The sequence below is a fragment of the Oryzias latipes genome, chromosome 3, assembly GCF_053564925.1.
Source record: "Oryzias latipes strain Hd-rR chromosome 3, Olatipes_Hd-rR_3.1".
NCBI lineage: Eukaryota > Metazoa > Chordata > Actinopteri > Beloniformes > Adrianichthyidae > Oryzias > Oryzias latipes.
This window is the reverse complement of record NC_136239.1, coordinates 40,123,539-40,136,919: the sequence shown is the minus strand read 5'-3', so window position 1 is coordinate 40,136,919 and position 13,381 is coordinate 40,123,539. Positions and strand designations below refer to the sequence as shown.

At 47.4% G+C, this 13,381-nt stretch overlaps 1 protein-coding gene across 19 annotated transcripts in view; it reads left to right on the top strand.

The window, feature by feature from the left end:
• The window catches only part of znf536 (zinc finger protein 536), a 336,911-nt gene that overhangs the window by 289,843 nt on the left and 33,687 nt on the right, over nt 1-13,381 (top strand). For all 19 annotated transcript variants that reach the window (XM_078944692.1, XM_078944695.1, XM_078944693.1 and 16 more), the window contains 2 exons: nt 2,524-2,682; nt 9,256-10,968. In XM_078944692.1, coding sequence (XP_078800818.1) covers nt 2,524-2,682; nt 9,256-10,968 — 1,872 coding nt within the window. The remainder of the gene's footprint in view (nt 1-2,523; nt 2,683-9,255; nt 10,969-13,381) is intronic.

The following is a 13,381-nucleotide window of genomic DNA, read 5'->3' as shown; positions in this document are numbered from 1 at the left end:
TTTATGAGCGGGCGAGCACGGCGGCAGTATGGTGCGGTCCTGGACCCTCTGCTGGGGGAGTTGCATCTGCCTTTATTTAATTATTTCCCGCTGGCGGGGGCAGCTTTGGAAGCAACATTCAAAATCACGGATTCTAGATAATGCGGTGTGGGAAAATTTCAGTGTTAGACAGTGAGGTAAAAAAAAGCAAAAGAAGGACACGTTAGCTGTGTTTCTTTTTTTAACAATTACCATTTTTATCAATTAAAACATATAAACTGATGATATTTTTTCCTGAGTATGTGAAGAATGAAACCAACCTTGGGAGAACTAGAAGGTAACAGAAATAAAAGAATCATAAATGTGCCAAAATATTTACAAACCTACTGGTCTGCATGAGAAGCAGTTGTCCATCAACCATCTCATCGTTTTGGTCACAGATGAACAAGAATAAGAAGCTTTATTACAGACTTAAGGACCATTTGACACAATATAGACAAAACATATGAAGGATTTCAGGATAAAAATATGCACTCAAGTATAAAAACAATGTCATAGAAGTATAAAAACGGTAAAATAACCAAGTATCATGAACTTAATAAAAAGACTAAAGATGACTATCCTAAAGATGCAGCAAAGACACGGTCAAGATGTGGCAAAGACGTGGTAGAGATTTGACGTAACGACACAGTAAAAATGTGGTAAAGATGCCATAAAAACATGGTAAAAATGTGGAAAAGACACGTTAAAGATGCGGCAAAGATGTGGCAAAGAGTGTTAGAGATTCGCTGTAAAAACACGGTAAAAATGTGTCAAAAATGGGTTATAGACACAGTAAAGACATGGTAAAGTTTTGGCAAAGACACAGTAAAGATGCTGTAGAGACGCGGTAAACATGTGGCAAAGATGTGGTAAAGATGCCGTACAGACACGTTAAAGATGCAGTAAAGATTTGGCAAACATGCCTTACAAAACAGTGAAGACATCGTTTTGGCAAAGACACGGTAAAAATGTCACAAAGATACTGTAAACACACAGTAAAGATTTGGTAAAGATGCTGTAAAGACACGGAAAAGATGTGGCAAAGACAAAATAAAGAGGCTGTAAAGTTTCGGCAAAGACGCAGTAAAAATGTGGCAAAGATTTGGTAAAGATTCAGTAAAGGCACAGTAAAGATGCAATAAAGACGTGGTAAAGATGAGACAAGGTCTCTGATCAGAACCGTGTTAAGCAGAACCCCAGATCTCTCCTCCCAGAGTAGGGGGAGCTACCATGGGTGAAGGTCAAAGGTCACCTGTTAGGTGTGGAGCTGTTGCTCTGCTCCGTTTGGGTTGCTGCTTTCAGCGCGGAGTGGTCATCCTCACACAAACGGAGAGTCTTGCTTTCAAACGTCTTTCTTTTCTTGAAAACCTGACATGTAAAGACACAGAGCTGCGTTGTGCCGCAGGTTTGCCGCCGTGTTTTTGGGCCCACAGCTGCCTTTAAATCCTGACTTCTCTGCTTTTTGTGTGGAGGCAGCTGCTCTTCACTGTCTGCCTTTTGTCCACAGCTGCAGTCATTTTTGTGATAGACGGCCTTCAGCCTGACGGAGAGGTTAGCTGGATGCAGTTGTGTGTTCAGTGTGTGTGTGTGTGGGGGGGGGATTGCTGACTGGGGTCTTTCTATTCTGTAAACCTTATTTGACTCAGTGGAGGGGGGTTGGGGGGGCCTGGAAGGAAAAGAATAGGTTTAAAAAAGCTCCATTTAGACGTGTTTTCTTTCCTTTCTCTGCTCACAAATGCAGAATCACTCTGCCGATTAGAAAATAAACCCAGCTCTGCTCCAGATTATATGCTCCCTCGCAGCAGCGGCGGCGGCGGCGCCTCACTCTACAAACGGCGGCCGCTTCCTGCGTCTGCTTCGCATGAAGACAGGAAGGAAAAAAAAGGCCGCAGTCAAAGAGAAACTGCTTCGCTGTTCAATCTGGGAGTCTTTCGTGGCGCTGTGTGTGCGAGCCGCTCATCTGACGGCCGCCACGACCCTCTGGAGCTGGCGCACCTTTTGGTCGCACCGCCATGATTGTGTTGTCGGCTCCGTCAGGAGCAGAGCGAGGTGTTGGCGAAGGCTCAACCTGACAGATGACGCCACTGTCAACGCCCTCCCAGGTCGTCCTCACTCATCTCCAGACGTGCGCCGTTAGCGGACGGCTGTTGCGCTGAGCCGCACCTCGGTTTTGGTGGAGGGCGGGGTCAGAAACGGTTTTCGCCTCGTCGTGTCTCTGACAGCTACCTGTCAAAATCAGGTGGCAGGGAGCGCTGCCGGGAAATCGGGCGATGCTGACGAAGCCCGATTCTCCCGTCCCTTTTCCCCGCCTGTCTTTGTTCGTTTTCTGATGCTCAACGGGAGCGTGATGGTGTGAACGGGGGGGCTGGGGGTCTTCTGAACCGTCAGCGTTCTGTCGGCGTGAACTTCTGCTCGCCGTCTGACGAGAGACGCGCTGGAAAACCGTTTGGTGTGTTTTGAAGTGGCACTCAGCTCTCCTCCCCCCGTTTTTGTTTTTTTCAGACGCTGGGGAGGACTCGGCGAAGGCGGCCGGGAGCATCCCGCCCCCCCCTGCACAGGTTCGAGAGCGCTCTCTGGGCACGTCCTCCAAGGACTGCCCCTACTGTGGCAAGTCCTTCCGCACCTCCCACCACCTGAAGGTCCACCTGCGGATACACACAGGTGAGTCTGCCCCCCTCCCTGAGGAGGACCTGAAGGCGCCATAAAACCCCCATAATCCTCCTCTGCACTAATTGTCATCTCCGTCTCGTTCTGCCCCCCCCCCCTTCTGGTTGGGAACACTTTCCCCAGAAATTGACATAAATTCAAATAGTTCCTAACAATGTCCCTCATTTAGGTGGGGGCCGTTGCAGCGGCTTTTCCTCATCGTTTCCCTAGACTCTAATGAAGCCCCCCCCGACATCACTCACGGGGGGTTTGCCCTGATCCAAAACAACGCCGGCCTGTCCTGAGTCAGTTCTTTCCAGTGCGTGTGTGGGGGGGTCTTCACGGGGGCGTGGCCTCAGATAGGGCGGGTGTGCCTTAGGCGTCCCAGAGGCAAATAAATGCTAAAAAAAATCAACTTCAAATACGAATCAGCAGATTTGAATCGATTTTTCTCTCACGGGATAAAAAATGGATTCATGAAATCTATACATCATTTTCTCCTTATTTAGGTCATTTTAGTTTCTAATCTATTTTATGTATTTTTTTTAAAACTCCTCATCTGATTAATTTCAACTTTTATTTGACGTAAAAGCAACAAGTTTAGGAAGAAAAACCAAAAAAAATCAACCTTATTACCGGTTAATATTATTTATTATCGATAAACTCATTTCTTTAAATAATGGATCACATTTTAAGAAAACATATTTATTATTTATAATATTATAAATGATTTACAAGTACTATATTTCCTAGAGCTGTTAAGGTGATGTGAATCATTTATTACCCCAGATTTTAGTAACTTGTCGCGGCGGCACAAACAACCAAATGAGTTCAGAACCAGAACCACTAGAAGGCAGCTGTAACAATAGAAACCCTTCTGCTGCAGGTTTATGGCAGGTAAGAACGAAATAACCTACAGATGTCTGGTGGGAGAAGACAAAAAGATCCTCATGTTTACCTGGATCACCTGTCTCAGATTATCAAGGTTAGGAGTTCATTTGAGGAGAGAGACACAAACCGGACTCTTTTTGGAGGATTTTCTGTGCCGGGATCTTTTCAAAAACACCTGTTTACCTGTTTGAGTGTCTCAAACTGTTATAGTTAAAAGAGGGAGGAGATTGATTGGAAACTAACTAAAAAATAAGAGTTTTCACTAAATAAATGCAAAAAAAAAAGGTAATTTTTAGCTCTGACGATTCAAAACGTTTGTTCAGTTTGATGTTTAAAAGCTGCAGAAGTAAACCGGAGACTAAAGTTGTTCTGGATGCAGCAGAACCAGGAATCTCAGACTGGAGATTCTCAAACATGCATGTTTATTTACAGTCTTTTTTTCTTCCAAATTCAGTTCTGCAGAGAAGTGTAGGTTCAGGTGTTCCAGAAACATCCTCCTCCTATTACGGTTTGCAGCAGGAAGATTCCAGGAGAAACTGAAAGACCCGCTCTGATGAAAATGGTGTTTTTGGTTTGTTTTTAACATGTTTTCGTGGCAAGATGGATGTGTAGACGGGAAAGTGAGCTTTAAATTGCATTAAATTGCAATTGCATCGAGTATTACTTCATTCAAGTCGAAAACTGAAAAAGACTCTAGCCAAACCAGTGCCAGTGAAGAAAGAAGTGGTTTTTGATCTGAATTCACTGATGATCAACTTTAAGGTCTTTAGTTCAGGAAAAGTACCAGTTTTACCAAAAATACATTTTGGTTTGATAAAGATCGTATTTGTGACGTAGAAATACGCGGTTGGGCCGCATGGTCCTGCTCTGCTCCGTCCTGATCATCCTCTGTCAGACCAACAGATCCATGAACGTCTTTGTTCTCCTGGAATCTGGATCAGAACTGGACGGATGGATAGCGCTGATATGGCTCGCCATTTTTGTTTCGCTGGCAATGTCAGGTTGGCGGTTTGAAGGGCTGTAAGCCAGCGGGAAAGCACTAAGGGATGATGGGAAATGAGCGCAGGCTCAGTCGGCGCCAACAGTCTCGCCCACAAGTTAGAGGTGACTTTCTAACAAACACGGCATAATGATTTGGAAACAGATCAAAAGATGATCAGTTCTTAGTCCTCGTCCGTCCACGAGTTTCCGTGGCAACCACTCTGACCAATCAGAAGTAAGCATGCTGGAAGGCCACACCCCTGCCACTTGAAAGCGGGGCTACAGGAAATCTGTCAATCAAATGCTGTGAACATTGGACATGGGGGCCAGCAGGCTCCACCTACTTTTATTGAGGCGTCTGATTGGTCAGTTTATGACTTGAATAACTTGAACTGCAGAAAACATATCATTAAAACATGAGGATCACCGGGAGGATGTTAAAAAAAAGGTGTCAGAGTAAGAATGGTTCTTCTGACCAATGGAATGAATCGATGAGATTTTGGCTTTTTGGAGCCAGCGAGTACTTCCTGTTTGGAACGCCAGGGGTCACTAAGTCCAGTTCTACTATGCTTTAAACACTGATGGGGGGTGGCAGAAGCTTGATGGTTCCTCAAGATGGGGTCTGTAAATCTCCCCCACACCCTGACGACAGCGGCTCGGTCACCCCCCCCCCCCCCCCCCAGGATCCGCCATCCGTCCTCGGTCAGACGGCGTGGAGCTCGCATGCCGCCGCCGGTCCGGGGACCGCGTCGTGCTCTGCCAGATTAATGAGCGACTAACAGCCGCCTGAAAGGAATGAAGTGAATTTGAATTTCTCCAAAAGTTAAAGAGCTAACGTTACAGTATTAATTTCCTCTTGAACAGTGAGTGGGGAAATATCCATTAGCAAAATTAACCGCAGTTTTCTAGGTAGCTAACATTGTGCGACTGTGGCACTACAGTGTGGGGGCCAGAGCTAATGAACACGCTGCAGAGGGTGATATTTCATTATACAAATTAATGCTCACATTTTAATGGGAAAGTCACATAATGAATCTAGGCTTCAGTGACAGCAATTAGAGGCCCAGATTGTCCCCTTCTGGACAAGGCACTATTTAGCAGTAAGCAGCTGCGTGGAAAAAAGAAAAAGCTCCTCGCTCTTGACAATAGCCACACATAACTTCAGGCGGAGCCACTCGGCCAATCAGAGTCCCCGCTCACCTTTAAATGAGCGTGGGGGGGGGGCGCGAAAAGACAGAGGAAGAGAAGAGGCATGACTCGCCCGTGTCACTTAACCTTAACCTAACCTTGTAATCAGGATGAATCAGGGGGGACCTGTGATCTCCCTCTCTATTCCTCTCCTCCGGGCCCCCCCCCTCCCTATCTGCTTTGACTACCCCCCCTCATCCGTTAAAGGAGCCTCTTTTTTCCTTCTCAGTTTTTAATCTCTACAATCCAATGTCTTTAATACAGTATGAGGGCTAGATTTAATATTGCTCTATAGAGAACACTTAATATGTAAAGTTCCCCTGTGCCTACACCCCCCCCCCACACACACACACCCCCGCGCCCCCCCGGCTCACCACCACCTCTTTGGTAATTGAACAGTTTCTCCTGACAATATTACAAGCTTGTCTCTGGTTCCGTAAAAACTAGTGAGACCTCCGTTTTTGCTTCAGATGCCTCAACAAAAGTGGGTGGAGCCTGCTGGCCCCCATGACAAACATTCACATTGTTTGATTGACAGATTTCGTGAAGCCCGCTTGCAGGTGTGGCCTTCCAACAAGCTCACTACTGATTGGTGAGAGTGGTTGCCACAGAAACTAAGACCAACTTGGACCAATCACAGTTTACTGATGACGTCTGGCTCCAACATGGCGGCGTCTGGAAAAATGGCGACAGAATTGACTTCATTTGGTTGGAGCTAGAAGTAAATGGACTTCTGTGAATGACGTCAAACTCGCTCTGTCCACTTCTCTGACAGAGTCAGTGATTGGAGCCGGTCAAGAACAGTTTAGTTTTTGGTGAAAAGGGGAATTATGGGATGGCAGGACTGACTGGTTTGGAGCTCATCAATCAGATTAGGTTCTTCTGCCCTTTTTTTAAGGAAAACCGGTCTAAAACTTGTGTCTGTACGTCTGCTGTCAGCTGAAGGAAATGGTTCTTAATTTTCTGTCCTCTCCAACTGGTGCCTTAATTCCAAATGATGGATAATCTGGGAATATGACCTGTAATCCAAACGTGACTTTGGCCCAAAACACCAACGTTTGGATTGGTTGAGGTTTAGCGGGAGTATTCGCCTGCATGTGAACGGGCTCAACAAACGTGTGGATTAAACGGTTAAATATTATTGCAAATGTTTCTGATTTCTTTGAAGATCAATGACCCAACTTTAAAACAAAGTCATCTGGATGGATAAGAACATTCGACTACAGGAATTCCTGATGTGACTTGTTGCCACATCATGGAATAACAGACTGAAAACTTCCTACAGTTTCTGTCAAACATTCTTTTTATCTGACTAATCCCAGCGTTTAAACTAAAAACACCTTAAAGTTGAGTAATCGTTTCCTTTTTTTCCCTTTTGGTCTGCAGGTTTTTGTTAGTACGTCGTTTCCGTTCATTTGAGTGTTGTTGGCTCCCCCCCCCGCCCCCTTCGCATCGTCATCCGTTGCGTTTTTCCGTTACGCTTTTCGTTTGTTGACTTTCTTTTCAACTCTCTGAAATGTGCAGAGGAGTCCATCCGAGTGACAACAGCCAAAAGTTTACGGGTCTATTTTTACCCGCCTGGTGGTAATTTCCTGGGTTTTTTGTGGCGCTGACGATCTGTCATGCGGCTGGGAGGTTGTGCTGTTTGCGCTGATATCAATTAAAAGTGGATTAACGGGTACATAATGACCTTTAGCAGTAAATTGTGTGTAATGTTGCAAGGCAGGATACAGTATATTCCCCAGATGTCACACCAGGCCCCTGACGTATGATGGAGCAGATGTCTTAGCCGGTCCAAATGGCTCTCCAAGACGCAAACACACATCTACACACAGGCTGGGGCTGACACGCATGCATAAACATGTGTTTGCACATGCACAGGCTCGTCTGGTTATGTGCTTAATGCTGATGGAAAGCTGGCACCACGTGACGGCTGCCGATTTCCAGGTCCTCTGTAAACATCAAAGCGCGGCGTGTGACGTACGCCGCATTAATCTCTATTTTCTCCCATGAACATTAACGACCTCTTATTGGGGGGAAAAAATCTTATCAGTCTAATTTCTGTCTAATTTGGCTGGTAGAATATCATTTTGTCCAGTTAGAGGAATTGAGAATGATCATTTGCATCAGGGACGTTTCCTTATTAAATCAGCGCCGAGCCTCTGTTCGGCAGCTCGCAGGAGGAGCACTTATTGGGTTAAAAGCTCATCTCGTATGGTTTATTTTAAATATACTCTGTGCTTCACAGACACTCTTGTGTAAGGGAAAAGATATCAAATGGCCGTGTCTCCTCCCTCCGTCAGGGTTATCTGAATCTCCCCAGCATTTCCACCTTGCCTCTTCTTTTGTGCAGCCTCCCATTCTCCCGTCTGCTGTATCAATATTCTATTGAGTCGGTGTTTGTGGCCCTTTATTTGAGAACTCTGCAGTAGGTCTGCAGATCGCAGAGTCTTTTTCTGGAATGGTGCCCTCTAAATAATGATAAATTACTTGAGCAGTATGCCATTTGCTAATTATATCCATGATTTACTACACAGCCCGACTTAAATCATTCAAACCAGCCTTGCGTAACAATGCCTTTTTTCTGCAAAATGGTTTCCATGTGTATAATCTAAACATTTTATTGGCATTATTTCCTTTTTTTTTTGTTCCTTAAGTCAGCCACCCCCCCGACTGAAACTCCACTCGGAGAACTTTTATATGTTTTAAAGAAAATCAAGCTTAGCACCCCCCCCCCCCTTCCCCCCACGCCCCACCCTTTCCCTTCTCTCTGTTCATTGTTTAATGAATCCAAATCTGGCTCAGACTCTGAGCTTATTATAATTGCTTGCAGGATGTGTTCTATTTCAACACAAGTATCATTCCAATGGAAGATCCACTTCTGGCAGAATAAAGCTGCTGTTATACCGTCATCAAGAGCCTTCATGAATATGGATGTGAAGCATAAATAAACATGTGTAGATTCACTCATCTTTAACTGTAATATGAATCACTTTGATCCGATCCGAGTTTCCTGTAGTGGATCCTATTGTTCATTATCACAGGGCTTTGCCTGGAAAAAAAAAAGCATATGGTCCACACGTGTTCCAGCGAAAAGCTCGTATTCTCTGAGAATATGTGCAGAAATCGCCGCCGAGGAGGCCTGACCTCGCATTCTTGCACGCAAAGCCCGCCCCCTTCCCCTGCAGATAGCTTCCAGGCTGTTTTGTCAACACGCTGCTTGGCGGCTGAAGGCGGCGCACATTCGGCGTTATGAGTGGCGGCTCAGTCGCTGGGTCCGGGTCGACCCATATTGAGATGCCACGGGAAAAAAAAAACTTTATTAGAGACCAGCTGATATCCTCTTCCTTCACTGTAGCTAATGGAATGCGGGTCTTTTTTGCGAGCTGCTTTGACCCAGTTTTCATTGTTCAGGGAGGTTACATGACCCTAGGGTCCACGCTCCCCGCTCCAATAAATAGATTTGCTATCCATTAATGTAAAAGCAGGTTAATTATTCACTGTTTTCCTGGTCTCTTCTTCTCTCAGGAGAGAAACCCTACCGATGCCCTCATTGCGACTATGCCGGCACCCAGTCTGCCAGTCTCAAGTACCACCTGGAGCGCCACCACCGCGAGCGCCAGAACGGCTCCACCCCATCAGGCGCCGCCTCTGCCCACAACGCGTCCTCCGACCACAAAGACGAGCACGGGAAGGCGGGGGGCGGCGGCTTCGCCCGGCCCGACGTCCTCCGGAACGTCTTCAAGGGCGTTCCTCACGGCCTGGACTTCAGAGGGGGTCCGCTGCTGCCGCCTCAGTGGGCGGGCATGATGTCGTCACATGACCGGGACCGATCCGAGCGCCGGTTCGACACCTCGGCTGAGAAGACTGCCGACGGCCCCATCATCGCCCCCGACAGCGCCCCCAGCTTCTCCGACCTGAGCCGGGCTTACCAAAGCATGATGGGAAACGGAGTCCACCTTCAAGGTTCTCTCCAGGCCTTCATGGACAACTTTGTTCTCAGCTCCATGAAGAAGGATCTCAAGGACAGCCAGGGAGCTGCGCAGCTCCAAGCTCAGCGTTACCATGACAACGGCGAGCCCAAAGCCAAGCGAGCTACCCCCAACGACCTGGAGCGAGAGGACAAGGCCGACACCAAGAGCAGCTCGGAGCCAGGGAAACCCGGCTCCCAGTACGAACCCCTGGATCTCTCCGTGTCGGTCCGGCCCGAGTCTGCGTCCGGGTCCCTCCCCGGTTCCTCCGTTACGATCCACGACAACGTGGCGTGGCACGGCTGCCTCTTCTGCTCCTTTTCTACGTCCTCGCTGGAGCTCATGGCTCTGCACCTTCAGGCCAACCATCTCGGCAAAGCCCAACTTCCGCGTCCCGATGCTGGCAAGGAGATTCAGCGAGAGGGCTCCCCCACCACCTCTGCAGTCCACCCCTCCAAGACGTCCGCGTTGGCCCTGGACAGGGAGGCAGACAGAGACGGGGAGAAGCAGCAGGGGGCCTGGAACAACCGTCTGGACCAGCCCTACAACCCTTTCCAGAGCGACTTCTACAAGAGATTTGGCGGCTTGTATGACGAGTCACCCAGGGCCAACCAGGGCCTCCAGGGGTACATCGGCCAAGCAGAGCAGGGTCTGGAGCAACCGGCCCAGACCTTTGGAGGATCCTCTCTGGGCGGGGAGGAGCAGATCGGGGAGAGAGGATCCTGTGGAGACGTTGAAGACGAGCAGACTGGATCAGACGAAGAGGCCGGAAAACCAGGGGAGCACGGCGCCATCGGGATCCCTCTGGCCAGCCAGCCGCTACAGAACCACTCTGACGGGGAGGAAGAGGACCCGGGGATGGACGATGAAGAGGACGACAGAGACGATGAGGAGCAGATGGACATGGATGGAGAGAAAGAGGAGAGTCCGGCCTCTGAGCTCCTCCACACCCACGCGAATCAGCTCCATGAGGACCCCTCCCTCCACTCTAGGGGTAGAGTCGGCCTTGCGGCGTCCTCCTCCGCCATGCCGCCGCTGTCCCTCCACCCCCAGAACCAGACTTTACCTCTGGAGAAGTCGTGGCAGGCAGGCCTGGGCCTCCTGTCTCCCGGAGGCCCTCCCGGACTCATGAAGTCTGATCAGCACCTGGAGCAGCAGATGAACATGCTGTCTGTCCTCAGAGCGTACAGCAACGACAGCCTGCCGCCGTTCAACGGCCTGGGAGTCGGAGGCGCGGCCTCAGGGGGCGTGAAGAGGTCGGAAGCACCTGGTGAGTTCGCCTAACGCCTCCCGAAATCCTCCGCACACACTTCCACAGGAACGACACACTCATGAAACACAAATTGAAACCCAAAATTTGATTTCCCCACCACCGCCTGCACATCAACACCAAGCACACCAGACAAACACATATACATTTTTTTTCCCTGACACCCACCAAGGATTCTCAGACACTCACTAAATGCCTCCAGATTGGCTCTGAAGTGATTTCAGCCTTATTTCAAGCAAGTTTAGAAGCTATCAGCCCGGCGACTAGCAACAGATTAATCTTTATTACACATTTATATTACTGGGAGTGCGGCGCCTCCCTCGCGCTCCACAGCATGAGGGGAATAACCCTGGATGAGTCAGAGCAGGACCCCAGCTCCCCGTGCCACCTCATCCACATGTCTCTTAACTATCTTAGTTCTCATAAAGCCGGCTCCCAAAAGCCCATTACTTTATAAGACTGGTCGATCTATGACCCTGTGAAAAATGAACTGTCAGCTTTCATGATTCTGCTAAGGTTATAGCCGCTCCTCCACACTCAACAAGGAAGTCTTTTCCCCCCTTTTCTTTTTTACAATGCTCTTTTGATGACGGGTGAGTGGGTGGGTTTTGTGTGTGTGTTTGTATGTGTGTGGAGGTGGATGCCAGTTGTGTTTTTGTAGCGAGAAAACCCACAATGATTCTGAGATGTTGAATTTCAATAAGAAGAACACCACTTCTGAGCCGCGTACTGTTGAAACTCCAACTCCAAGTGACGCGTTAGGCTCGTCCTCTACGCGTGCAAGAACGACCTTTGACCTTTAGGGAAAAAGGTGCGCTGGGCCAAGACACTTATTTCAGGTCTCACCAAGGTCAGGACACGGGTCCTATCCTGAAAAGCCCTGGAGAAAATGTCCCAGATTGCGGGGAAAGCAGGTGAACGAGGTTCTGAGGGCAGGGATGCCCAGTTTAGTTTAGTTTTGCCATCAGCTGTTGTGTTTTAGGACTGATTTTATGTCTTGTACAATCAGTGAAACCCTTTGAGATGACTGTGTTGTCATTTTGGGCTATAGAAATAAAAATAATTTGAATTGAATGATCAAGTGGCCAGGATAGGCTCCAGCAGCCCCGTGACCCCAAAAGGGAATAAACAGAAGAAGATGAATGAATGAAATAATTGAATTAAAGGTTCAAGTTTGGAGATTACCAAGCTCCTCCCACTCTGAGGTAGGGATGGGGCCCAAAAGTTGGTGCCACGTTGGTAACACTACCGATGTACTACAGGCATCGTCTAAAACGTCAGTGCTTTGTTTCGGACACGTCAATCTCTTTCATTCTCTTTACTGTGTTGCTGAACATTTCTAGCCAGTCATTTTCCTCCTCCAGCGGTTCATATTGGATTAGGTGAGGCCGTAGGGGTGGGCGGAGCTTCTGCCAAAGTACCAAAGCGAAAGTTTGTCTGTACATCTAAAAAGATTCTAATTCTGCAACCAGATGGATCTAGTCTTTTGGCACTGGAACCATTGAAGACGGCCTTTTTTCATGTTGATTGAGTGTGAGTGTAAATGAGAAATGTGTGTTATTGTTTTGCTGCTGCCTCTTGGCCAGGACGCTCTTGCAAAAGAGATTTTTAATCTCAATGAGTTTTTTTTTTATCCTGGTTAAATAAATGTAAAAAGATACAATTTTCTGCTTCATGTATTAAAAATGAAGATAAATAAAAGTTTGGAGATGAGTTTGTTGGACTTTGCTTAAGGACAGTGGAGGAAAATGTGAGGTTTTGATTCACAAGTTAGTTGGAATGTTACAAAAAGATGACAGAAAAGTAACATACATTTACACTTTTGGGTTTTGTTTATGAAAAGGTACAAATTGTCCGGATCTGCTGGGTTCCAGATGGAAAATGTAAGTGCGCCCTCACGCCTGGTTACTGTCAGAGCTGATGGATCAAAGAAACCTCCTCCGGTGGACCTCTCCATCAAATGACAAGATGCTTTAACGTGCAATTAAGTAATCAGAGTACTTTCTTGTGTATATTCGTCGAGCATTTAGTACCGTACGCAGGCGTGTTTGACTTTGCTGCTGTGATCGCTTCATTTTGGGCTCAAACAGGCAGCGATGGGTTTTGGGATGTGCATATGAAACGTGCGCCATGGAACGCGTGTTAAAAAGTACACCAGGTTAAACTTTGACCAATCAGGGACATGGATTAAGTAGCACCATATGGATGGCATCCCTTCTCATTCACAGAAGAACCAACCGTTTAAAAATTGATCATAAAGGAGAAATTAAAAATTGTGGGTTCGGTCTGGCTGAAATTCTACGACACCAAGTCTTATATGTATCGGAATAGAGATGTGAAAAAGAGAAACTAAAGCAGAACTAGCCAAACGCACATTCGTGAACGCGCGTGACATTACTGGATGTGAACGTAG